Here is a 26,733-nt window from a genome sequence, read left to right on the forward strand (position 1 = left end):
CAGTGATCAGAATTGAGAAATCTAAGAATGATTTTAATCAAATCAAAAGTAAAATGTCAAACGCATTATGGTAATGACAATTTAAGTGGAAAATGAGCTTAATTGTCAAAGAAAAATATATGAGTGGAACTAAAAACAGGCTTCATTTTCTTTTGACAATGTACAGTGATTTCTTACTTTTTCCTATTGAATGTGTTCATGAGATTCATCCATATTCTATATGAATAGTTACATAAGTGAAACAGACCCCTTTCATTGCTACATATGCTTGAAAAAAGATGCTATTTTATTCATGTCAACCCAATGTAGATACCCAGGAAGGGGGAGGTGTGGGGAAGGGGTTTTCTAGAGTCGTAAAACGAATGTGGGATGGTTTGAGAAAAGACGGATCTGAATGATGGTTCGCCCGCAAAGCTCATTTATTTCCGTCAGGGTGGAGTAATGGCCTGGTGGAGTGTCCCACTTCCTGGCAGAAGATAAGTGTCTGTGGGGTGGCGGAAGGTTCTCACTTATTGGATGACTGGGCTGAGGGTCGGGCCACTGCATTTGGTTCACCCTGGGGTGGTGCGGCGGGACTCCTGGGAGACGTCTTTTTTAGGGCTTTCTTCTCTTTAGCCTTTTGCTGTCTGGTGGCTCTCAGTGCCTTCTTCTTCAGATAGGTCTCCTCTAACTGGTAAAGCATATCCTTCACTGCTTCCACCTGTAAAAGAAAAGTTCAGCCACACATGAGGATTTGCTCACCCTCATGTTGTTCCAAATCTATATGCTTTTCTTTTATGGAGCATTGAGAGACATTTTAAAGAATATAGCTGTTCTTTTTGAAAGCATATAGTGGCCACTCCTCACCCCTCAAAAAAAAAAAGTAAATATTTCAATGTTTCTAATTTTACTTGCAGTTTCTTCGTAATAACTTTTGAGTTACTGGCAATTTCTAAGCAAAACATGTTTTTACACCAAATTTTTTCAGTGGTACATCATGTGCCATCCTTTGAAACCATACAATATAGCTTCTAAAAATTTTATCAAGTTGTTTTTTTATTTGCCATAGCTCTCAAATCTCATTTGCATTTTGCGTATTTAAATGTGGTTTGATTAGAAGAAGCAAAAACCAAAAGTGTCGGTCGTCATTGACGTCAAACTTGAGTCTTGACATGCAAAGTTTGAATATGCGAATGCACAAATTATAGATTTGAGAGCAGTGATGGATCTTTTAGCACTTTTATGATGGTTTTTGGTCCTTTTTGAAGCTTGCCAGTCCAGGGAATTTCTGTTTTCTTTCCTTTCAGCACATTCAATGTTTCCGCCTAAAATCTAAATATTATTATATAAACTGAATCCTTTCTCATTGCTATAATGTAAAAAATGTTTAAAAATATTAATTAAATTTAATAAATGTTATGACATAATATTTCAACATTGTAAAATTTAAAATGTTATTAAATCAAATATATATATATATATATATATATATATTATTATTATTATTATTATTATTATTTACAGTTGTAGTACTGCATTTGATTAATAAAAAAACTAAGCTATTTCTACTGGATCAGACCTTTAAAGGATTATTCACTTAAAAATGAAGATTCTGTCATTTATTCACCCTCAAGTTTTTTCAAACCTGTATGTATTTCTCTCTTCTGCTGAACACAAAAGAAGATATTTTGAAGAATGTCGGTATATCTTTTTCCTACTATGGAAGTCAATGGGGTCCAACTATTAACTATTGCTTTAATGTCCTAATAAAATATTATATATTTGAAAATAATAATATCTTTGAATCAAAGATATTATTGAATCAAATCTGTTAATTTAGATGTTACCTTACACTGTAAGGAAAAAACAATCCATGGCAAAAAAAGTAATTTTCTGCCAGGATTAAGCTTACAAATAGTTAAATTACAACACAATGCATAATTCAAAATACAGACAAAACAGAAGAAAAATCAAGATGGAAAATTCCTTGATATTATCACATTACATTGTTCATTGTTTTACTTATAGGGGTCATATAATGGTACATGCACTTTTACAAGTTGATTGTACTGAAATGTGTGTTGGCAGTGCCTGTACACAAACATCATATAATGATAAAAATCCATCCAGTGGTTTTGTTTTAATCTCCTTATATGTTTTGCCCTGCCTCAAATCGAGCCGTTCGTTTTTGTGACGTCAATAAAACGGACGCCCCTCCCACGATTGTTGATTGACGGGAGCGTTTCAACACAGACCCGCCCTCGCACATGAGGTAGCTGTCAATCATAGTCTGCGCGGCGCGGACCGGACCGGCACTGTCATTGTTGATGTGCCGGAGCACTGTCTATGAGCAGAATGGCGTCTAAGCGATTGTGGTGTTCTGTTCTTGGGTGTAATAACGAACACAGTCATTTTAATGTTCCTGAATCCGAATGCTCCGAACGTCAATGCTTTCATGTTTGCGCGAATCATTTCACACACCAGACTGCTTTATAAGGAGGGTCAGTATAAAGCTGGATTTGCTAAGAAGCTTTGCTAAAAAGGATCGGTACCAGATATTCATGTTCCTGCTGAACCTCCAGAAGAACGGAAGTGAGTGAAATGTTTTATTAAACTTTATATTAATATATTAATCTTTGCAAATCGCTAGCTGCACGCTTCACAATGAAGTCATTGGTACATTACGGCATGTTTTCTATGTATGACGTTCTCAATATAATTCATAATTCCACGTTTATAATGAACAACGCGTTATGGTTATTGTGTTATTGTGTTACAAACGGTGTATGCACAGAACAGAGGGGCGGAGTGAGCAAAGCTCATTATCATTTAAAGTCATATGCACTGAAACGGCGTGCTGAAAACAGAGCTGTTTTTGACCAGGTAAAATAAGTGTTTTCTTACAATACTAATGAGAATTTTTAATTAAAGTATATTACAAACTTTTAATTTAGACCCTAAAGAATCATATTAGCTTGTATAAAAATGGCATTATATGACCCCTTTAAAGGTGCAATGTGTAATATTTCTGAGGAACTATTGACAGAAATGCAATATAAGATCCATAACTATGTGTTCAGTGGTGTATAAAGACCTTACTCAATGAACCATTATGTTTTTATTACCTTAGAATGAGACATTTATATCTACACCCCCTTTTATGAAGGTCGACATATTGTGACGTCATGTTTCTACCGTAGCCGACAGCGAACAAACAGCGCTACAGAGCGCGTTTCGTTCATACCTTGAAAGAGAAGCCGCAGAAAGCTAGAAGCTAGCCATAGACACCGTGAGTAGTGACTTTTCCCTTGTCAGTGGTGTAAAATATGTAGTTGGATTGTTTCATGTAACTTAGTTATTCTCCCTCGCTGTGTTATGGCTTTGACAATCAGCTGATTAGTACTATTGACCGTAAAACAGTAACAGGAGTCACCAACCCGTCGATCGCGGTCGACAAGTCGATCTTGGAAGCATTTTAAGTCGATCGCGAAGAGTTTTCAAAACCAGAGAAAAAAAACTATTTTCATTCATTATTATTTATTAATTTGTGTGTAGTAAATGGTGTCTAGGGGATGCTGAGGTGTGCGCACTGTTACAATCACGTTATTTTTGCCGCGCGCACCTTTGCGCTCATGGGACGCGTCGAGTTTAAACAATGCTTTACGCTTTAACCAGCTCAGCCACAGGCCTACAGCATAACAGCTCATATTAGCCAGCTAAACTTTTACTACCCTGTTAGAAAAATATGTAGTTGGATAGTTTCATGTGGTTCTTCTCCCTCGCTGTATTATGGGTTTGCTATGTGGGGAGAAATGTGCTGGTTACGTTCGTGAGACAATCAGCTGATTACTATTATTATATTATATATTAAGACCCTTGATCCTCACCTGACTATGGCTTTGTAAACTGTATCCATGATGTGGTTTATAATGGACTGTGGTACAGAAACTTGGCTTACTCTGGGTATTCTCTGCTGTCTCAGACGACGATATGTTTGTCCCGTTTTAGCAACCGTAGCTTCTTCGAAAGGGAGGGGTGAGCAGTGGGCTGAGGCATTAGTGCAACTCACATCCGAACCGCTAGATGCTGCTAAAATCTACACACTGCACCTTAAATTAGCATGAAGCACATTTTGGTTATGTGACAATTTTGTTCACCGTGTAATGAGAATCATTATAAGAATAATGTAAATGAAATTTCTCATCTTATGTTCCACTGAAAAAATTGAGTTTAGAACAGGGGTGTCCAATCCTGCTCCTTGAAGGGTAACTGTCCTGCAGAGTTTAGGTCCAACCCCAATTAAATCGTCTGAACCAGCCAATCAAGCTCTTTCCAGGCATACTAGAAACTTCCTGGCAGTTGTGATGAGGCAAATTGGAGCTAAACTCTCCAGGACCGACTTTGAACACCCCTGGTTTAGATTTAAACGAGGGAGTATTTTTTGGTGAACCGTTGCTTTAAGACATACACTAACACATACTATCATAGGACAGGGACATGACATCATTTTTATCAAGCTTTAGCATTTGAGAAGGCTGCAGAACAACACAAAAGCACGTTTTTAAAACCTTGCAAAGTAACCCCCGGCCCCCTTCGAGACTTAATTACCTCCTCAAAAACAAAGGGAAGTGGCTCCCCTTTCGACCTCTCATTTCTGAGTAGATGGCTTGGCGTGGGAATTTATTATGTCTGCTCTCTGAGAACGGGGAAAGAGGGGGAGTGAAATATGAAAGTGAATGCGGGATGTGAGTTAGGATATGGAAAGGAAAAGCAAGGTTGAGGGAGAGAGAGACCGCGTCAAAGGCTCAGTAGTTCAGAAACACGCAGTTATATGTAGGTGGTGAGTTCTGTTTGCTTATGAATTCAGTCCAAGTGTGTTTGTTTGGAAGGGTTTTGCTTTTTTCTCCTCTGGGAACCGGCCTGAAAGCTCCATAGTAGAGGGCTGAACAGTCATTCAACGTTCAAAAGTATTCTCTCTCCCCTTTTGCTCACTTTTTTACTGAAACACTCTTCCATTTTCTCTTTTCTTCTCGTTCTCGGTCAGTGTGGCCGCCCACCCACTCATAAACGGACAGATTCGGCTCTGCAGCAACAATTAGCTCTCCATTACTGTGCATATCTGTTGGTTTTTGTGTGTGTGCAGGTCTTGCCTTTTTGCTCCTGCTACCACTTAGACATTCAGCAGCGATACGAAAGCTGTCAAAATGCCTATCAAACCTGTCAGCGCCCATCATTCAGTCCCCAAAACAAAGGGCCTTCTCGGCAGAGAGGAAACAGAGCCCTGATCAAAGAGCCCATCCTCTGCTTCAGAATACAGTAAAGCTCATTATGCAGTCAGACTGTCAGTCCTGCTGGCCTTTACTGGCCTTTTAACCGTTTACATAGTTAGACACTTATTCACTAGATGAAGTTTGGGGGGTCCGAAACTCAGTCCCTGAGTGGCCAAAGCCGAAATTGTTTTGTCGCTGTTTTGAGTATGTGAATAGAAAAATAAATGCAACTATTTTTTTATTATGCTGTAGTTATGGCTAAGAAAATCAGTGCATGCTTTTTTTCTGTGGCTGTGTACGTGAGAATCAGCAATCAGCTTTTGAACGTTATACATTATTTGCAGCAATTGTAGGTGTATTTTTTACCACCTCTGTGCATTAAACAGTCTGCACTAGAGGTAAAAAAACCCCAGTGAAATCAGATTTTGGCAGTTCAAGCCATTTTGATGGAGCTTCAAATAGGCTGAATAAAAGTCCCTCACTGTTTATCTGACGTGAGCAAATTAAATCAGACAACTGCTTTACTAAATTGACTTTCTAATCTATCAACTAATAGTAAAATGTATATACTGTATATATTTATTTATTTATAATGACAAAGCATTTGTAAAGATTTTAAAGCTGTGACCATATTTACTTTTACATTTTATTTGCTGTTAAAGGCACACTATGTAAGATTTTTGGATAAAAATACATATAAAAATGTTTAAATCCAGAGAACAGGGACGTGCACAGGGGGGTTGCTCAGGTTGCCCGGGCAACTGCCCATATGCCCTTCTCGACTCAGGCTGCCCTTCCGAGAAAAAAAAAAAAAATCGTACAATGGATGCAGAATTTCACGTAGGCCTAGATAAAAAAAAAAAAAAATAGCAAAGCCTCATTCACTTCCATTCGGGCACTCAGCTCAACTGTTTACGTGGCTGCTGCGCTGCACCCGACCATAGACTGCACGCGACCGGTGCGTAAGACCCCGCAAATTACTTAAGGCCCCGCCTCCATCTCGTGTCATAGTGCGTCAAATAATGTGTACAACATCCATGACAAAATGAAGCGAAACTATCCTTCTGGTCACGAAAAGAGGAAGAAGAAAAAACCATGAGAGTGAATTGCGGGAACAACAATCTGGTAAACTTGTGTTCTCTCCTCTCTAAGTATGTCAGCAAAGTTTGATGTTGTTCGGTCTTGCTAACCTAGCTGGGCAGGCAGTGCATCTCTTGCATCACTTTGTGCCTGACAAAAGTGAGAGTAAAATACAATTATTTATTACGTTTGTTTTTGATAAACGACAAAGTGCAACGGTGTTTGTTTACTGCAGCTCGGAAAACCTTTTTTCAGGTCAGAGCAACTGCCCCTCAAAATTCCTGTGCACGTCCCTGCCAGAGAAATAAGCAGTTTTAACCAGGACACGGACCATCGTCACCTATCAATGACATCATACTCTCGATTTTTGTAGAAACCATGGAAACACCAAAAATGCTTTAATATAGTATGTGTTTTATTAGACAGGTGAGCAACTGTTTGGATACATTCATCAACAGAAAACGAATCATTGTTATACAGCTCAACACAGTTAGTCTTTTTGTTTAAATCTCGTTTTCTTGATTTACTGCAAGTACCATATTTACCATGCCTTATATCGACCTAGCTCACTGCAGTGTGCAACAAGTGTCTCAGAGTAGCATTATGACAACTTCCATCACACTCAAATGTATCTAAAATGATAAAACAGCGCTGCGTTACCACACATGCGCATGACCAGAAGAAGCGTAAGCGGTCAGCGGCATAATAAAAGCTCCACTGCTCTCGAACTGTGTGTCGAGTACGTCTCTAATTAGCAATCGCTCCAGCGGCCTCGTTACGCTCCAACGGCTTTCGTAATGTTAATAAGTCTTTAATACATTACTGGTCATCCATGAATATGATTTCTGCCCGAGTCTCGTAGTATTCTCCACCGGCTGGAGACAACAACCCCCATGATTTTCCGCAAAATGAATACCTATATGTAAACTAAGGAGATCGGGCGGCCTGAGGTTTTTCATCTCGGGAGGTCAAAGGTCACACTTCCGCGAGGTCTTTTCAGAAGTCAGATTGTTCTCTGCTCTCAAAGTGAATCGACAAGCACCAAAGCGCAGACTTAATGTAGGAACTATTACTCATATCTGTTCTCCCTCCCGCGGGAGGAGTCAGAAATAGATGGGATGGCAGCTGGCAGAGAATGAAACGAGCTGAGAGCATACAAGCTTATGCTCATAAATGTGAAGACGCCCATGTGCACTTATACTATAGTGTGTTGGGGGGAAAAACAGCATCTAATGACGCTCCAAAAACAAACTGCCAAATCAATACATGTACGGTCTCAATATGTGAACTCCAGCGCTCATCAGAATGTGTCGCTTAATGCCCCTTTGATTCATGTAGAACAAATTGGGGTTGGAAATGAAACCTGCTACTGGTGTATTTCTGAGAAGGAGGTGCTGCGGAGCTTCATAAATTAACTACTCAGTAATTTGAAGGAAATGAAGGGCTGAAGCACTTGAGCTCCATATGAAGTTTGATGTCTGCCTTGTTTATTAAGGCTTTTTATGCCTTCATGCGGAGCAGTTAATTTTTTTCACAGCGTTTTTTTTTTTTTTTTAGTTTTTCAAAAAATTGGCATTGGCAAATTAGTCATTCTCATTTATGTCAGGCCACTGTATGGTATTTATGCTATGATGGTAATTTTTATCTTCTAAGGGCAGATGGATCACATCAGGAGATTAACAAAAGTAATCCATGTCCAAGACTATATGTATGTATGCTGAGATATCAGTCTGTATTCAGTATTTGATAACAGAAGTTTCCCTTGGGCTCGGATTCTTGTTGAGCGCTGGGTTGGCATGTTTGGCAACTGTTAATCTTTTGGCTTGGTCTCCCTAGAAACCTCTTGGTGGAGATTTATCCAGTCAATTCGTCTCAAAAACATGGTCCACAATGTTTAGTTTTAGATTAAGTACTTCAAAATTGGGAGAATGAAGCAGAGGACCACATGCCACACATAACAGAAAATGCAGCGCCCACAGACCTGTCTCTCTCTCTCACATGCCTCTAATCTCTGATTCCTGTCTGGGATTCTGATCTGTTCTATAAAGCACAAGAAAACGTGATAGTAAATATTTATAATGTATTCAATATCAATTTGTTTTTGAAGACGCTTTGTATTTAGCCATTAACTTATGTCTGAGAATCAAACATGGAGGACATTTTAGTATTATGTATATACTACTATAGTATTTATTAATATTTTTCAGTTTTTAAAGCTTGATAATCCATGGCTAGGTGTGCATTACATGATTTTACTTCTACATGGCATGGAGGCAAAGAAACCACTCGACTCCACGAAGTGCGTTAAAATCGGGTATTGCCCACCTAGGCAAGGCAGTTGGTTACTTGCCAACACTGACAAGTAGAGCGGTGAACGGAACTGACTGGAACTTTGCATTATGCGGTTTGACCTTCCAGCCAATCAGAATAGCATATTCTGACAGACCATGGTATAGGCTAGGGCTGCCCCCTAATAGTCGACTAACCGTTTGTTGACTAGAAGAGGCTTAAAGGATTAGTTCACTTTTAAAAAAACTTTTGCTGATAATTTACTCACCCCCATGTCATCCAAGATGTCCATGTCTTTCTTTCTTCAGTCGAAAAGAAATTAAGGTTTTTGATGAAAACATTCCAGGATTTTTCTCCATATAATGCACTTTGTTGGGCACCAAACGGTTCAAGGTCCAAAAGACAGTTTCAGTGCAAACTGCAAACTGTTCAAATGGCTTTAAACGACACCAGATGATGAATAAGGGTCTTATCAAGCGAAACAATCGCTCATTTAAAAAAGAAATAACAAAGTTTAAGTTTTATAAGCTCAAATCCTCGCCTTGCTCTGTTCTGTGTGACTCTCCTGTTCGAACTCGTTCATCAAAATGAACGAATCTTTTTCCGAGTCAATTCGTTCATTTCGTTCGTTAAATGAATCAAATGACTCGAAAAAAGATTTGTTCATTTTGATGAACGAGTTCGAACAGGAGAGTTACGAACGTCCATCACAGAACAGAGAAAGGCGAGCATTTGACATTATTAAACTTAAACTTTGTTATTTATTTTTGAAATGACAGATCGTTTCGCTTGATAAGACCCTTATTCATCGTCTGGAATCGTTTAAAGCCCTTTGAACAGTTTGCAGTTTGCACTGAAACTGTCTTTTGGACCTTGAACCGTTTGCTGCCCAGCAAACTGCATTATATGGAGAAAAATCCTGGAATGTTTTCATCAAAAACCTTAATTTCTTTTCGACTGAAGAAAGAAAGACATGGACATCTTGGATGAGATGGGGGTGAGTAAATTATCAGCAAAAGTTTTTTTAAAAGTGAACTAATCCTTTAAGGCCCGTTCATACCAAGGACGATAACGATAAAGATATAGTTCTAAAAATCTCAATATTAAAGAATAGCAGAGTTCACACCACAGCTATAACGATAATGGCACAGAGAAAAGAAATCGTTGGGATCACTTTCGGGACTTTTTTTTTTTTTCAGCTGTTGTATGATAAAACACTGACAGCCAATCAGAATCCATTCTAATTTAAGGGCTCGCGCATTTAAAATGGCAGACAACATTGCGGAGAAGTTAATCGAAGAGGTCCAGAAAAATAATTAAAACGTTCGCCTATCATCCGTTGACCAAATATGGCTTAATTATTTGAAACATGTAAGTAACAACTTTACATGGCTGCTCGCTCTAACATTAACCTAGATAAATGTGTGCTATTATTAGACGCATGTCCAAGTGTTTGTGCTGAGTGTGGATGTGGAATCTCAAGTATAACGCGCTTTTCTGCATGACATGGAGGAGCAATCACTTGCATTTCTTCCTGATAACAGCGGAAACAACTTAAAATACTCCGTCATTTTTGGTCATACGTATACGTAATACATAGTAATACATCAATAATATTAATACATCAATTAATTACATTAATTATATATAATATATTAATTACATCATAATTAATATATTATATATAATGAATTAATATATAATAATATGTAATTAATATATAATATATTAATTACATCAAGTAATACATCAATCGAAACTGTAAAGGGTTTTATTTGTGTAAACTCACAATAACAAAAAAAAGTTGTCTTTGTAAAATAAAGAAAACAAACAGGACACACTTTGTGCCGTCTCTGTCTCCATGAACTGGAGCGCATCACAAAAATGAACCAAAACTCAGCGTATACTTGCCTCACAGACATGAGAAATATATCTATAGAAAGCTTGAAATGTCTACTTTTAAAAGAAACCAATTCGAAATGAAAAGAAATAGTCTCTGCTTATGTAATGCGAATGAAAGGTGTATTTTTCTCTATAGGCGCATTCACTATACTGCGGAGATTACGAGGCAGCATCGTCAACTTCATCTTTTGCAGCCGACACTGACGAAGAAAACACTAGTTTATTAACACATAATTAAAGGGGTGGTTGATTATGATTTCACGTTTCTAACTTTAGTTAGTGTGTAATGTTGAATGAATGGCTTTATTTCGAACATGTAAAAGAAACAACAACAATAATAATAATAACAATAATAATGCAATAAAAGCTAATGGACAAAAAAAAAACTCAACAAAACAGAAAGCAAAACAATATTAACTTATACATGTCCAAAAAGGAGTAAGAAGAAGCATAAGCTTATTTAATCCTACTACTCCTCAACTTCTCGTTAATAATCATCTGGTTGGCCGATCATCTTAATCTGTTTATCTCCACACACCAAGAAATACAAAAATAATGTACATATTTACCTGTTTATATCCACCATAAATAATAAATTGTTTAAAAAATAATAGGGCTGTCAGTTAAATGCGTTATTAATGGCGTTAACGCAAATCCATTTTAACGCGATACATTTTTTTATCGCGAGATTAACGGTCTTTTTGGCCTAGCAAACTTTGTAGGGTTTTTTTCTTGTGCTTTTGCAACAGGACGCGCCATGCGAGGACGTTTTGTTGCTTCGTCGACCAAAGCGCAAGAGCAGCGGCGCGCACCCCGCGGTCAAAATTCAAAATAGTTCAACTTTTGCCGCTGTGACAATTACCAGCGCGGCCAATAGCGTCTAATAAACTGACCCTTTGTGAGAAGTAATTCAGCACTTGCGGGTAGTTCAGTAGAATGAAATTTCCTCATTCCTTTATATCCGCGGGATTCGCGTGTGGCGCTGATATCTGTCTCTCATTAGCAATTGCGCCCTGCTTCATACCACAGTCATGTTAAAAAAACATAAATGTATTCACTCATCCATAAACAATAGAAACTTTTTGGCGTCGCGCCGCGCATTCCGCGTCCTGTCTGAAAGCACCGGATCTATAATGGGACAAAAAGAAATCTATAATGGGACAAAAATAATGGGACAAAAAGAAATCAAGAGACATTTAGAATAGATAAAAATGTGCGATTAATTGCGATTAATCGCGAGTTAACTATGACATTAATGCGAATAATCACGATTAAATATTTTAATCGTTTGACAGCACTAAAAAATAAATATATAAATAAAACTGTGAGAACACCTAGTCAATGACCTTCTTCATCCCTGTACCTTGTGAAAACCATATTTTTGTACCGCTTTACAAAAATTGCTGTTGCTGTTTAAGCGTAAACAACGTCTGCAAAGTTACAATGCTCAAAGTTCAAAACAAAGGAAGATATTTGTTTTTAAAGAAATCGTTTTTTTTTTTGGACTACAACAAACGGCTAGTAGGGACTACACGACATTCCTCCCGGGTTAGTGACATCACTAACCGTAAAATTTACATAAACCCTGCCACCGGGAAAACGCAGTCCATGTTGAGAAGAGGACGAGTTGTTGTAGTAGCACATATTTTACATATTGTAAAAAGGGACATTATACCACCCCTTTAAAGCATCTCCTTGCTATTATTTACCTTCATAATCATTTTTGCTAGTGATTTGCAGGAAGCTTTATGCGTGTGCTTACGCAAATATATATTTACCGGTCATTATGGTTTAGTATTCTCCTCAGTATGTATTTAAAGGTACAATATGTACGAATTTTGCAATAAAATATTTAAAAAATCACTTGCACAATGTGATATATTTCCTGCAGTTGTGTACTTATCCCTGGTTTCCGTTCGTACTGCCATAGTAACCATGGCGACAGACGTGGACAACTGCGTAACGTCTAGCGGCACGCTCACGCTGTTGTTGTTTCGTTCAAACATTATGGACCATGGCAAGCAGACTTTGGGAGGAAAGGAGAAATAAAACGAAGATCAATATCAGCGTGGCGTTTTCAAGATGCAGAGAGCTTTGCGTCCGACTTGACAGAGACGCCGCTCTTGCATGTACTTTATTAGACAGGTGAGCAAATGTACATAAAACTAATCAATGTTATATATCTCAACATGATGAAATGTTAGAATATGATCAGTATGTTTTTCTAATGTTGATATAGCTTACTGGTAGTCTCATACAGCCAACAAACTAACACATAGAATAACATTATAACTTTCAACACACTCAAATGCAGTTTAGTATGATAGTGTAGTAGACCAAGTGAAACAGCGCTGCGTTACCTCAAGTTTCATTCGTCTAATAAACTGACCCTTTGTGAGAAGTAATTCAGCACTTGCGGGTAGTTCAGTAGAATGAAATTTCCTCATTCCTTTATATCCGCGGGATTCGCGTGTGGCGCTGATATCTGTCTCTCATTAGCAATTGCGCCCTGCTTCATACCACAGTCATGTTAAAAAAACATAAATATATTCACTCTCAATATTAGATCCATCAGCATGATGACAAGTTCCATAATTCCACTTATGCGTCATCAATCTACGCCGTTGTTATTGTAAGAGGTTAGCGACCCCTAGCGGCAAAAAACAAACATATTGTAGCTTTAAGTAATTAAATTAATATGAATGTGCGATAAGTCGACAAATGGCTTAAATGAATGATTACTAGTTGTCTAGAAAAATCTTAGTATAGGCTATAGATCTTAGTATAGGCTTAGTATTTTTTTTCCTGAATTTTATAGCTATTTTTTCAGCACTAAAATCCAGTTAATCTGATTTCTAGCTTCTGTTGCAGTGATGATTTGAGCCGTGAATATTGGTGGGATTACTTTAAGTGTGTGTAAAATATGGCTTGTTGCTTTTAGAAAGAAAATACACAATTGCAACCTCCTTCCAACCCATCTGTCCCTCCAGAGGTTGTGCCCTTGAGCAATTACACTGTGATGAACTCCATGGCTGTGCCAGAAACGTCTTTCCCCCTGCCCCTGGATTTAGTATTTAAGTATCATCGGCTGCGGGACGGGCCTCATCTCTGCCCATTGCCCTCTCTTCCTCCCTCACTCCCTTTGTCCCTAATGCTGGCTGGATGATGTATGAGACAGATCTGGAGTGAAAGGTCACGTCCACCGGAGAGAGTGTGAGCTTTAAAGAAGAGTGTGTTTTAGCAGCGTTGTGTGATGTAATCAGAGCGACTCTGAGGTGCGGGCAGCTGATGGAGTGATTAATAAGGGTCCATCAGTAACCCCAGGGCGACAGGCGCTGCTGTGGCTGAGAGCGAGTGACCCGCTGATGCACTGTCTTTGACTGTGTGAGTGTCATCATTCCTTCCTCAGCGTAATTCATCACCGCTACGGCCCAGACAACACATTCCCTTTCTAGACCCAACAATCCCCGACTGAACGGAGCCCTGGAGTCCAACCCATAACCCCACTGGCCTGAAAACAACATCCTCCACTGTCCCACTAAAGTGAAACCCCAACATAGTTAATAACCTTTGAAAGAACTGTTAACTGAGGGGTTGTTTACACGACACCGTTTTCAACTAAAAACGTACAACTTTTTATGCGTTATGGCCGTTCGTTTACACGACAACAGCGTTTTGGGTGCCTGAAAGGCAAACTTTTGAAAACAGTTTTCAAAGTGTAGGTTTTTGAAACGTTTTTTTTTTTTTTTTCAAATAGCCAATAGCATTTAGTTTACCTCACAGACTGCAAGTCGTACTTGACAGCACCTTGGAAGCGAATCCGAGCGCTGATGATACGTTAGATTAACGTACCAACAACCAACTAACATTCTTAGAAAACGGAATAAAACTCGAGCGTTTGAGCAACCGAACACACATCTCCAACCCAAATTGGTCCGTGAGGTGTCAACGGTCGCTTTGGCCAGGTGGTACATCGCGGGACACTTTAGAATCTAGAGAGCATTTGATTGGACAGAAGATGTGATGAGAAGCTGAAGTCCGCTGTGATGTCATAAAAATCCATGATCCATTTTAGCTGAAGCGGAAGCAAGAGACTGTAGGTTTTGAATGCTTATATTTCCTAAATGCGAATTTTGTCATTGTTTTGGAAAACACCAGCTTATTCATAACCTTAAGGCTAAACTATTCATACTAAAGGTAAAAAACTTACATTTTGATTTCAGGGGGCCTTTAAAGGGATAGTTCACCTATCAAATACACCTAGCATGGCTTCAGGGTGAGTAAACTATCAGGGTGAACTATCACTTTATGGTATAGGCAATTTTTGTTATACTGGTTGAAACTCTTTTCACATCCTGATATAAGAGTAGTGGTCTAAATATTAAAAAATGCACATATGTTTGTCCAATCATTACAATCGATCCGATACCTGACGACGCAGCAAAAATCTGATTTAGAGAATTATGTATTACAAACAGAAGCCTTATAGAGCATGACATCATATTCTACTGCACATATTCTGACATTTTCGCAACTTTCCCTGGGAACCTGATCTCCAGCGTTCCTTGAGCACCTCCAAAGCACCAACTTAATTCATTATCAAGCTTTAAGTATTTGAATTTCACTCAATAACTACAGATTTCAGTACAAACATGAATCCTGGAGAGGAACTGCCTTTTTTTGGAATCTTCTATATACTGTAGCCTTCAAAGTGTACCCAAACTTCCCTTTAAAAGTCTCTATTCTGGTCAGGCTTCCACAAGAGTGGGAGGTAGATTCAATTCATTCAGGCAGAAGAAGGTAAACAGGCTAGAATACACTGTCAATAGTTTCCACGGTGCTTCAGAACAACATTTCAAAAGGCTCAGTGCGTTCTATGAAATATGAATCATGGGCTCAACTCTGCTCTTGCCAGGGTCTTGGCTTGATTTCCTACTCTCAGTAGCAATTTGAATATCCCGAGCCAGGCTAATTAACAGGGGAAATTCATTTATAGACGAGAATCAAAGAACTGGCCACATCAAAAGTGCCATTTTGAAGTTCACACGACTTTGTTAACCATAATAGAGATGACAGTCCTGCCAAGAAGTCTCCGCAGGCCCTGAAGACCACCTCGGAAAATGAATTTTACCCTTCAGATTTGGTATATCAAATGTCTTTTTTGAATTCTGAGAAGTGTGTGTATGGAACAATGTGCAACGGAGTGTGTATGCGCAGACACTGAGTGGCATTTGTGCCCCATCTACACACGCCGCCATTGTCCTTTTCCCTTTCGCTGTCTATTTACCTTTTGCATTGCATTCCACACACGTTCCTGATCAGACCGCTTGCCTTCAAGGGTGTCCATGGTGTCTGCCATTAGAGCCAGCAGCTGCCAGGAGGAGATAAAGATTATCACTGCTCAGTTCACACAAACGCCATAACTTTTCTAAACACTGCACCTTAAAAGCTAATTAAAAATCATTTGATGGCAGCTGATTTTTATAAGTCATCTCTCATATAATGAGGACTTCCTTCTTGTTCCCCTTTGGGTGGTGGAGAGGGGGAGGGATGGTCTTGGGTTTTTACAAGGCTGGTGGTTAGAAACTAAAACAATGTAGACAAATTGAGGAACAACACTCGTCCATCACAGGGCACAGCGGATGGTAATGTACACAGGGCTGCACGCTGAGACCCATTTACCTGAAGGTCCAGGATGGAGGAGGAAGAGGGAGAAGGAAGGGGAAGTTAAAGGGACATTAAGAAACAGAGAACGTGATAGATAAATAATGTAAATGGGGTCAATGATGTGGTACTGATTCATCAATTCAAAACTATAGTTCAGTTTAGTTAGTTATTTTTTTTTTATGGCAAAGTAAAATATGTTAAGGTACTATAACTATACTGCGATTGTAATGGATAAAATCTCCTGAAAAGATTGGAATTCTAAAAAAAAAAAAAAAAAAAAATCCAATAATTGTAATTGTCTGCAATATCAAAATCAGTGTGATATAAGCTCTAGGAAGGAAAATTATAAAACAGGAAATGACATCACAGAGAGGAACCATGTAGACCCAAGGGGGTAATTCATCGACCGGAAGTTGAAGCCGGGCGGGTGCCGCCATCTTGTAGCAGAACTTCACTTGCGTTAGCATTTCCATTGACTCCCATTCATTTTGGTGTCACTTTGACAGCGAATAACTTTACATCTGAGGCGTTATTATTTATTTCTAAAGAAACACGACAATGTATAAAGGGCTCCATTACCTTCTATGTTACATTATGGCCCCGTAGAATCAGATTTTGTAAAAATAGGCTAACGATTGCGTCATAACCACTCGAATCTCTGTCGCGCTGTACAGAAATTACCGTACAGACAGGAGGAGAAGCTCGCAGGCAATCGGGGGGACGTCCCGTCAAGGGAGAAGCCCATAGATAATGAGTCCATAAAAGCAACGGAATACTTACTCCTGCTCACTCACGCCAAAGAACTCTTTGCTCAAGTTCCCCGTCTCTGCAAGATTAACGTTGGCAATTTTCACGCACAGCTACTAGAAGATTTACGTCTGTCAGACAGGTTGCTCACGTCATCAAGCTTAGTTTGAGTCGGTTTGAGTCTGCGCGTCAGGAACGGAAGTGCTCAAAAATCGCTAAAAATGGGCTTCAACTGTCTCAACTGAGTTCCAATGAGATGGCTCTGTCCACTTCTTATACTGTCTATGTGTAGACCCAAACAAAAATACCAGATAATAAATCTGACATGGCAATATCTTTTTAGTTTGTCATATATCCTATGGTACAAATTAAAGAAACCTAAATGTAATATTCACAATTGAAAAAGTAAAAAAAAAGAAAAAAAAGAAGAACTTTGCTTCACTCACACACAAACTTTTTGTTTGTGTGTGCAGCATGTGGCTCTGAACCTCTTTTGAAGCAACAGTTACTCATATACATATAGCATACTTATCTACATATGTGTGCTTCTCTAATGTAGGTTTCTATTTAACTGCTCATTTAGGTCTTTGCAATTTGTCAGTATGATTCTGGGAGGTGTTGTATTTGCGCCCATACAAACATCACGGTAATTGAACGCCCCGTGGCTCTCCATTCATGGCAGATTTGGTCTCAATCTCACATACATCACGCTCTATTGATCTGGGCTAATCTCACCACTGTGGAGCGCTAATCTAGTAAAGAGGCAATTATGGTGCTTCAGCACTGTATGCCAGAATGAGATTTATGCCATCTCCTTCTTCTATTCTTTCTTTTTTTCTCACTCATTTTCTCTGTTCTGTTCCATCACTTCTGTATATGCATGCACAATAGCGGTTGTCGTCTTTGTCTGCGTTAGTTTCCCTTTCAGTCTCATAAATATTCACAACAGAGCTGTTTTATTGCCGTGTATAATTCCAGACTTTATTAAATCAAGCTGGCCTGGTTCTGCTCTTGTGGTATGATGCTACACGATCGCTCCCTCAAAACACACGGGGGTATAACTTCCTGACTAACTTGATTTTCTCATCTAAAGATTGTATGCCATTGCGAGCATATATACAAGAATCTTGTATAACTAATAAAAAAGAGTTGAAATTGCTTAACATTTTTGATGAGTTAAAGCATTGTAAAGACATGTTGTCATAACTTACAGTATTGATCATGTAATTTTTTACAGTGTAATAATATTAAAAGTTTCTTGTAAAAAAAAAAAAGTACTCTACTTTTGAATAGGACTGCGTATTGATACAGATATCGAAATTTGAAATAAATTATCCTTATTATCAATTATCAAATTGAATTGATTTTGATTTGTTTGGGTATATTTGCGGATGAAAGAAATTCTCTCTATGCTACTGCTGTAAATTATACAAGGCAGTGTTGTCAGACTGATTCTAACAGGTAAATTCGCTTTTTTGAACTATTTGTTTTTAATTCACTAAAAAGAGCCGCTTCAGAAGAGTCATTCGTTCAGGAATCAGACTACACTGGTCACGCTGTATGTTTGTGATTCACTAAAAAGAGCCACTTCAGAAGAGTCATTCGTTCAGGAGTCAGACTGGTCACGCTGTATGTTTTTGATTCACACACAAAAAAATTAAATAAAAGATTCATTACATTTACATTAATTTAGCAGGCCCTTTTATCCAAAAGCAACATGCAAATAAGGATTACAAGCAATTTATCTTAAAGTGCCAATAAACACAAGAAGTGTTACAATGTTTAAGACATTGTTCAGAACAGCTAATACAGCGAGGGATCAAATAATTTTTGCTTTTTTTTCAGCAGGATGCATTAAATTTCTCACGAAAAAGATGATTTTACAACTATTTCTTGAATATTGTCAGGGATTCGGCTGTCCGGATTAGAGCTGGGAAGATCATTCCACCATTAAGGAACAGTGAACAAAAACGCTCTTGAAAGCGATGGTAACACAAGGAAGGGGAAGCCTCCATTTTTCAGAAATCAGACTGGTCACACTACATTTTTGGTTCACTAAAAAGAACCAGCTTCATTAGAGCCATTTGTCTGTGAATCGGACACGGCTCTACCAGCTTGAGTAGAGCCCAGTGAGAGCAGTTACCATCTAAAACTGTTCTTAGATCAGTGTTAAGTGTGCCTAGAATGGCTCAGAGCTATCAAGAGATCTGCATAAGTAGCTCAGCCTGTTCACAGCAAGGGGAACACTTAAATAGCGATAAAAAGAAATAAAAGAAAGATCTCTATGTAAATGTGCATTTAGACTAAATTCCCACTTCAGACTGATCTGAATCCGATAGAGGATGTTTATAATCCTTTGATTTGATTTCATTCTTGTATTTTTCAGTGCATGCACACTCCAGGGCACACTCATTCCAGCTGTCTGCTTCCTCCACCTGTACTCGGAGAGCAAGCCTGGCCCTGTGCAGCAGTTTATCTGCATATTATGAATGCCTTTTGGAGGAACATTCGTTTGAAGTTGGAGATGAGGAGAATAGCTTTGTTTTCATGTAACTTTTTTCTTTCTTTCATCGAGTGACATTAAAAAGCACAAGAGAAAAGTAAAAATCGGCATCCAAGAATTCGCTACAGGAATTTTCACCCCGATAAAATAAACAATCCTGCCATGAGAGGATACAAATACATGAAACTCTTATCACTTTATCTTCCATGGAAAACAAAAAGAGTTATTAATAGCAGAATGCCCGTGCTGCTCTTGTTCACACAGTGAAAGTGAATGGGCATCATGGCTTAAATGAGATTTTCAGTTAATAACAACTTAAATGTAAGTTTCTCTCACAAACTTATTCTATTCTATTGATAGCCTAAGCAACTACCACTTTCAAGTCCCAGAAAGGTTGTAAAGACATCATTAAAGTAATCCTTGTGACTCCAGTGGTTTAACCTCAATTTATTGTTTACGCAAAAACAATGTTCCTGTCAATGGAAGGACAGAAAGCTCAGATTTAATAAAAAAAGATCTTCATTTGTGTTCCGAAGATAAACAAAATTCTTAAGGGTTTGACTTTGGAACGACACAAGGGTGAGTAAATAATGACAGAATTTTCATTTTTGGGTGAACTAACCCTTTAAGTACACTTACATGGCCTTTGATTTTTATTAATACTATATTATCTGCAAATATATTCATTTTTAACATTAATAATACATTTTAAAACATTCAATACATATATTATTCACTTTCATAGTATGGGAAATAGCATCATAAACATTTTTCAAAATATCTCCCTTTGTGTTCCATGGAAGAAAAACATTCTTTAAAGTCATCTCGAAATCGAAATTGACAGCATTTAATATAAATGATTTATCAGTGCACTTTTTTATTTTATTGAAACGATCCAACAATCCAATCAAAAATCAAATGGACAAAATCAAGTCCCATCCTAGTTTATCTAGTTTGAGAAGTCATTTCACTCGGATGTACGTCACAATAAGGAAGAAAAGACGATCTCGACTTCCGTTTCATGGCGACTTTAATAGAGTGAGGGCAAAAATAAAAAGTAACCGACTCACCAGCTCTGCATCAGAAGGACCGATGTCCTGCAGGTAGGGTGCGACCGCCAACTCAGCCAGTGTGTACTGTAGTACATGTGTATGCTCTCTGAACCTATTCAGCTGTCCCAGGACACTAGCATACTGAAGCCTCTCTATGAGTCCAGATCCTGTGGAAAAGCCCACCTAGACACCAACCAAAACACATGCTCATTTATATGAACGTATATATATAAAAACACACTTATTTCTGTGCTACTAATGGCACTGCAATCTGCTTGTTTGAACACTGGTTTAACCAATGGCGTGCGTTCGGGGCGGGACTGCTTGCTTTTTGAACAACAATAGAGCGGTGCAGGTATCACGTAATTTTGAGGTAAAACGAGTTAGCATTTTAGCACTTCCGGATCCATCGTCCTGAAGTCAATGGGTTTTTGGTTAAATGGCTGAAATAATGTCTGTGGTGAACACAAGTGCAAGATACTTTCACGTTTTATTCTACGACATAAAATGCATCAGTATTACTCCACTAATGATTTTTTTAAGCTGTTACATGTCTTGAAAAAGGTGATTGCTAACAAGTGGCTAAACGGGACTAGAGGCTGTCGAGGACATTAACGCCGAACAGGTAAACTCGGTCCGTTTTTAAAGCCTCGTAATGTGCTCTTATAAACTATTCTAACTCAAACGTTCTGGGAAAACGTTTTTTTTTCTCTCGATAAAAACAGAGTTGTCGGAAACTTGAAGTTGAAAGTTGAAGACGTGGCATTTAGGCTTCAAAATTCATAAAAGTTGTGTTAATCTGTGATACTTGGCATGTAAGTATCATAAACTTTTGTTGATCACAGAGCTTGTTTTGTGCGATAATTCAAAAGCCTATGGAAAAATCCTATTGGGTTTTTTGTCGAGGGAACCAGTGTGATGCTAACTGGGGGTTGGCCTACAAAGTCACATCAGACCTGCACCACTCTATAGACGGAGGAGAGCTTGAAATTTATTTGAAGTCATTCAAACAAGAATGAAAATTAGTCCAGTAGGTGGCATAAATGCACTTGTTGTGTATAAAATGCCAGAAGATGAACATTTCGAGTGTGAAGAGCTGGATGGCACAAAATGAGAGCGATGGTGTTTGCCACAATTTCCTGTTATATTTTTTTAAATATCAGACATAATGGTGAGTAAAAACTGACAGCATTTTTAGTTTTTGGGTGAACTATACACGAATCCGACGAGCGTTCTGTGTAGGCTGCCATCTTGTGGCGACGCCATTACTGAGCTGTTACCGGTATGTAAACAAACCTCCGTGATAACGCACCCTCGATGACAGCTACAGCCAGGCAGAATGACTTGTTGGGTTGATGATGTTAGACAGTGGCCTCCAGTCACAGATGAAGGTACAAACGATCTTACAGATTATTTATGAAAATAGCTTGGCAAGCTAGCTATGCTAACGTTAGCTAACGAGGAAACTATAAAAAGATCTGTCCATTTGGCAACAATAAATAAATGAATGACATCAAATAAACGAATTCATGTTTTTCATTTGTGTCCATTATTTATCTCATTTTCACATTGCAAAAGGCAAGGGTAAGGCACAGCTTGAAAGTATACATAATATCGACCAATTAGTGTTTTTAAACCATGGAAAGAGGTCAATATAACAGCAGGAGAACAATTATGTCACATAACGTTACATTTAGCTCAGGAAAGCCATTTAATGACCATAGCATGTTAATTGAATAGAAAAAATAGCTAGAGAGGAGATTTTGCTGAGCACTATATTACATATTTATTATATTTTTTACTTATGTCATTAAATAATTGTTATTATAACAAAAACTGCATTATATTTTAAAAAAAATTCTGTCACAGTCAAGCAAATCAAACATTAACAACAGACATAACAGTAATGTTACTAACGTTACTGCCCCAATGCGCCCTTTACTGCCGCCATTGAAACAATTTAAAACGGAACATGTTTTCCCACTCGACATTATAAAAGTTGTAACGTTAGTGACCGTCGTAAATCGCGGGCTGTTTATTCCAGTGGACGCAAGTTGCAAATAAAACAATAGGAGGCAATGGCGCAACGCTACCCAGCAACAGCTCAGTTATGGCGCCCGCTTACTTCTGGTAGTTTCGCCGGATTCGTCTATAGGCATACCACAGAAAATATTTAACAACAAAATGTGCTACATTCATTCAATCTATACCAATCCTTGAGAAAGTAGACTCCTTCTAACAGTAGAGACAAACCACACAACTCACATTAGGACTTTAACGCATCTCTCAACACAAATGCCATGCATCGCTTGACTTCCACATGAAAAGCGCTGCAGATAATGTCACAGAAGGCATTTCACATGAAGTGTTAACGGTGCCTGAATGTGTTTTTATTGGGTTTTATGTGTACAAGTGCGCTTCTGTCATGTTTCCTTGATGCCCTGACTTGTGCTGTATGTAAATGAAGTCATTATAAATTGAAAAGGGGACGTTGACCTTTTCCACAGAGAATAACAATACAAAGAAGAAGAACAAACACTTTTAAAAAGTGTCAGCATACGGCGCTTTTGTTTGAAACTGACAGCTCCCAGTGCCGAAGCGTCCCTCAGAGCCGTTTCACACACGCCGCTTCAGTGCTACAAAAGCAACTCCATGTTCCCTGATGATTCATTATGTCAAATACCTTTTGGCATCTTGTGTTACACACACATTCTTCTCATGCTGAAACTTGACAAAAGGTGACAAAATGTTGGAAGTCAAGTTGAAAAACTGCTATTCTTCTGCTATTTTGTTATACGCTCAACTCCAACCCCCATCCCAAGGTCGTCTCTTTACCGGTTTCCCCTGCGGACCGTTTTTGGCCTGTCGAGGTCTCTTGTCTAAATGATGCTCCACTTCATGCCTTTCTAGACTCCTTTTATTTCGTGTGAGCTCTGTTACTCTCCAGTGTCATTCATCCACTTTATGGTCATTTTTATTACCAACACATATCCCCCAGCATGCATCATTTTTCACTACTACCGTCTCAGTTTTTTTGGCTTTTTTTTTTTATCACAGCGCACTGTTTACTTCCCATAAGCCAAGCAGAAGAATCAGTGAGCTGGTTAGAGAGAAAGAAGAAGAAAGCAAGAATAGAGTGTTCATTGCTCTTATTTAATATATTTTCAATGAATACAATTTCTTTTGGATTCTATTCGATTTTGAAATCTATTATTTATGAAATGTAATATGAATTATATTTGTTATTAATTATATTTTAACCATATATTATTAAAAATGAGTTAAAAGTTTATATTAGGGCATTCAATCATTTTTGCTGGTCAATAAATCAAATGAATCACAATTATTTGTTAATTTTAATTTAAGCATCAAATGCATTAACGCATTAAATGAATATATATATATATATATATATATATAAGTTAAATAATTTGATTTTGTATATAATTTCTTCATATGTTGTATTTATATAAACCTACACTCACCGGCCACTTTATTAGGTACCCCATGCTAGTAACGGGTTGGACCCCCTTTTGCCTTCAGAACTGCCTCAATTCTTCGTGGCATAGATTCAACAAGGTGCTGGAAGCATTCCTCAGGGAGTTTGGTCCATATTGACATGATGGCATCACACAGTTGCCGCAGATTTGTCGGCTGCACATCCATGATGCGAATCTCCCGTTCCACCACATCCCAAAGATGCTCTATTGGGTTGAGATCTGGTGACTGTGGAGGCCATTTTAGTACAGTGAACTCATTGTCATGTTCAAGAAACCAATTTGAAATGATTAGAGCTTTGTGACATGGTGGAAGTAGCCATCAGAGGATGGGTACATGGTGGCCATAAAGGGATGGACATGGTCAGTAACAATGCTCAGGTAGGCCGTGGCATTTAAACGATGCCCAATTGGCACTAAGGGGCCTAAAGTGTGCCAGGAAAACATCCCCCACACCATTACACCACCACCAGCCTGCACAGTGGTAACAAGGCATGATGGTTCCATGTTCTCATTCTGTTTACGCCAAATTCTGACTCTAACATCTGAATGTCTCAACAGAAATCGAGACTCATCAGACCAGGCAACATTTTTCCAGTCTTCAACTGTTCAATTTTGGTGAGCTCTTGCAAATTGTAGCCTCTTTTTCCTATTTGTAGTGGAGATGAGTGGTACCCGGTGGAGTCTTCTGCTGTTGTAGCCCATCCGCCTCAAGGTTGTGCGTGTTGTGGCTTCACAAATGCTTTGCTGCATACCTCGGTTGTAACGAGTGGTTATTTCAGTCACTGTTGCCCTTCTATCAGCTCGAACCAGTCTGGCCATTCTCCTCTGACCTCTGGCATCAACAAGGCATTTCCGCCCACAGAACTGCCGCTCACTGGATGTTTTTTCTTTTTCGGACCATTCTCTGTAAACCCTAGAGATGGTTGTGCGTGAAAATCCCAGTAGATTAGCAGTTTCTGAAATACTCAGACCAGCCCTTCTGGCACCAACAATCATGCCACGTTCAAAGTCACTCAAATCACCTTTCTTCCCCATACTGATGCTCGGTTTGAACTGCAGGAGATTGTCTTGACCATGTCTACATGCCTAAATGCACTGAGTTGCCGCCATGTGATTGGCTGCTTAGAAATTAAGTGTTAACGAGCAGTTGGACAGGTGTACCTAATAAAGTGGCCGGTGAGTGTATATTTTTCTGTGTACACACACTCTTTCTGTTTGGGCATGGATGCAGCGAAGCTGTCATTTCAGAAACTTTGATATATGAAATAAATCCTAAAATGCCCTGGGATAATTTAATATTGATGTACAGCACATTATAATTTATATATTTGTATGATTCAGAGAGTCAGCAAATGAGCGTGTGTGTGGATCCAGAACTGAGATCTGCTGTTCTGCTTGACAGGTTGAGTTCTTCATTCTCAGAATGAATGTGTTGCCACAAATTTCATCACATTGGAGATGAAATCTGTGTTTTAATCGAGAGCTTATGGCTGTTCTCGGCTGGAGAATAACTGACTAATGTAATTTACCGTTGTGTCTGGGCCAATCAAACATTTGCCGTTGCTGCTCTAATTCAATCACAGTCCTCTGAAATAAACACCCTGAGAGTTCAGGCTCCAAATGAAATGAAAACTTCATCTTTGGGCATGTTTTTGTCTCCAGTAGACCATTGTGAGGTTGGAGAAAGATTGCAATTATTAGTGATATGCCAGGGATACTGACAGCAAGGGCTTGTTAGTCATTGATGGCCCAGAAGTCTATACAATTGATGGTGTTAGCTAAGGCAAGAATCACTAGCACTATTGCTCATACTTGGATTAGTGATTTGAACAAACTCCTAACCCAATATATTAAGCTTTGACACGTATCTTTTCCTGCACCGTTTGTGCTACAGACATGAATGATATACCACATCGCGAGGCTTGCCGAACTGTGCGATCACTTTTCTAAGTGATCAGGCCATTTTTGTCTGGTGGACGATGCAACAAACCGAAAAATCTCACATAGGCCTACTTACATTGATGAGGCTCTTTTAACTTGAGGCAAAAAGTAACCACCTATCAACTGCACAACATAATCATGCTAAAATCTCTCAAAAAAAACTTAAATGGATAGCTGATGTAATTCACGCACTCTTGTGTAATTCCAAACCGGTATGGATTTCTTTCTTCTGCAGTACATAAAAGAAGATATTTTGAAGAATGTTTCTAATTTTGGTTACCAAAAAATACAAAGGAATTCCATGGTAACTGAAACTGTTTGGTTACCCACAATTTTCAAAATACATTTTTTCATATTTCACAGAAGACAGAAAGTCATACAGGTTTGGAATGACATGAATGACAAGTGTGTCCCCGGCTGAAGGTGATTTTAAAACGGTTAGTTCCAGTCTTTGAATCTGATTGGTCAATAGCTATGTTTTATTCATGATAAAACACGGGTATGACCGCTTCACCCAACAACTATGTATCACTACACAACACCCCCTAGCAACCACTCTTAGCAATGTAAACATATGTTCTCATTGATATTGTTCATTGAAGCTTGTAGAGTATTGTGAGAGATCGAGTTGAGTGAGTGTACCTGCATTTTCAGTAGATATAGGATTTTCCTTCAGGTCAGTCCTATATTGGTAATAAAAAATCAGTTTGAATCTTTTTTTTTTCCCGTGCCCTGACACGCTAGTCATTTGTCAGTTGCGTCTTTCTTCTCCGTGTTCACAACAAGTTTCAGTCCTTTCAATA

General features: G+C 38.6%; 1 protein-coding gene across 1 annotated transcript in view; it reads right to left on the minus strand.

Annotated features, from left to right (window-relative positions):
- Positions 1-505: 505 nt before the first annotated feature.
- Positions 506-26,733, minus strand: part of LOC130086563 (spermatogenesis-associated protein 16-like) — an 81,886-nt gene continuing 55,658 nt past the window's right edge. The window contains exons 8-10 of the mRNA XM_056252625.1: positions 20,508-20,672; positions 15,808-15,891; positions 506-700 (exon numbers count right to left, since the gene is read on the minus strand). Coding sequence (XP_056108600.1) covers positions 506-700; positions 15,808-15,891; positions 20,508-20,672 — 444 coding nt within the window. The remainder of the gene's footprint in view (positions 701-15,807; positions 15,892-20,507; positions 20,673-26,733) is intronic.

Source organism: Rhinichthys klamathensis, unplaced genomic scaffold (genome assembly GCF_029890125.1).
Source record: "Rhinichthys klamathensis goyatoka isolate OS25496 unplaced genomic scaffold, OSU_Roscu_1.1 h1tg000098l_1, whole genome shotgun sequence".
NCBI classification, from domain to species: domain Eukaryota; kingdom Metazoa; phylum Chordata; class Actinopteri; order Cypriniformes; family Leuciscidae; genus Rhinichthys; species Rhinichthys klamathensis.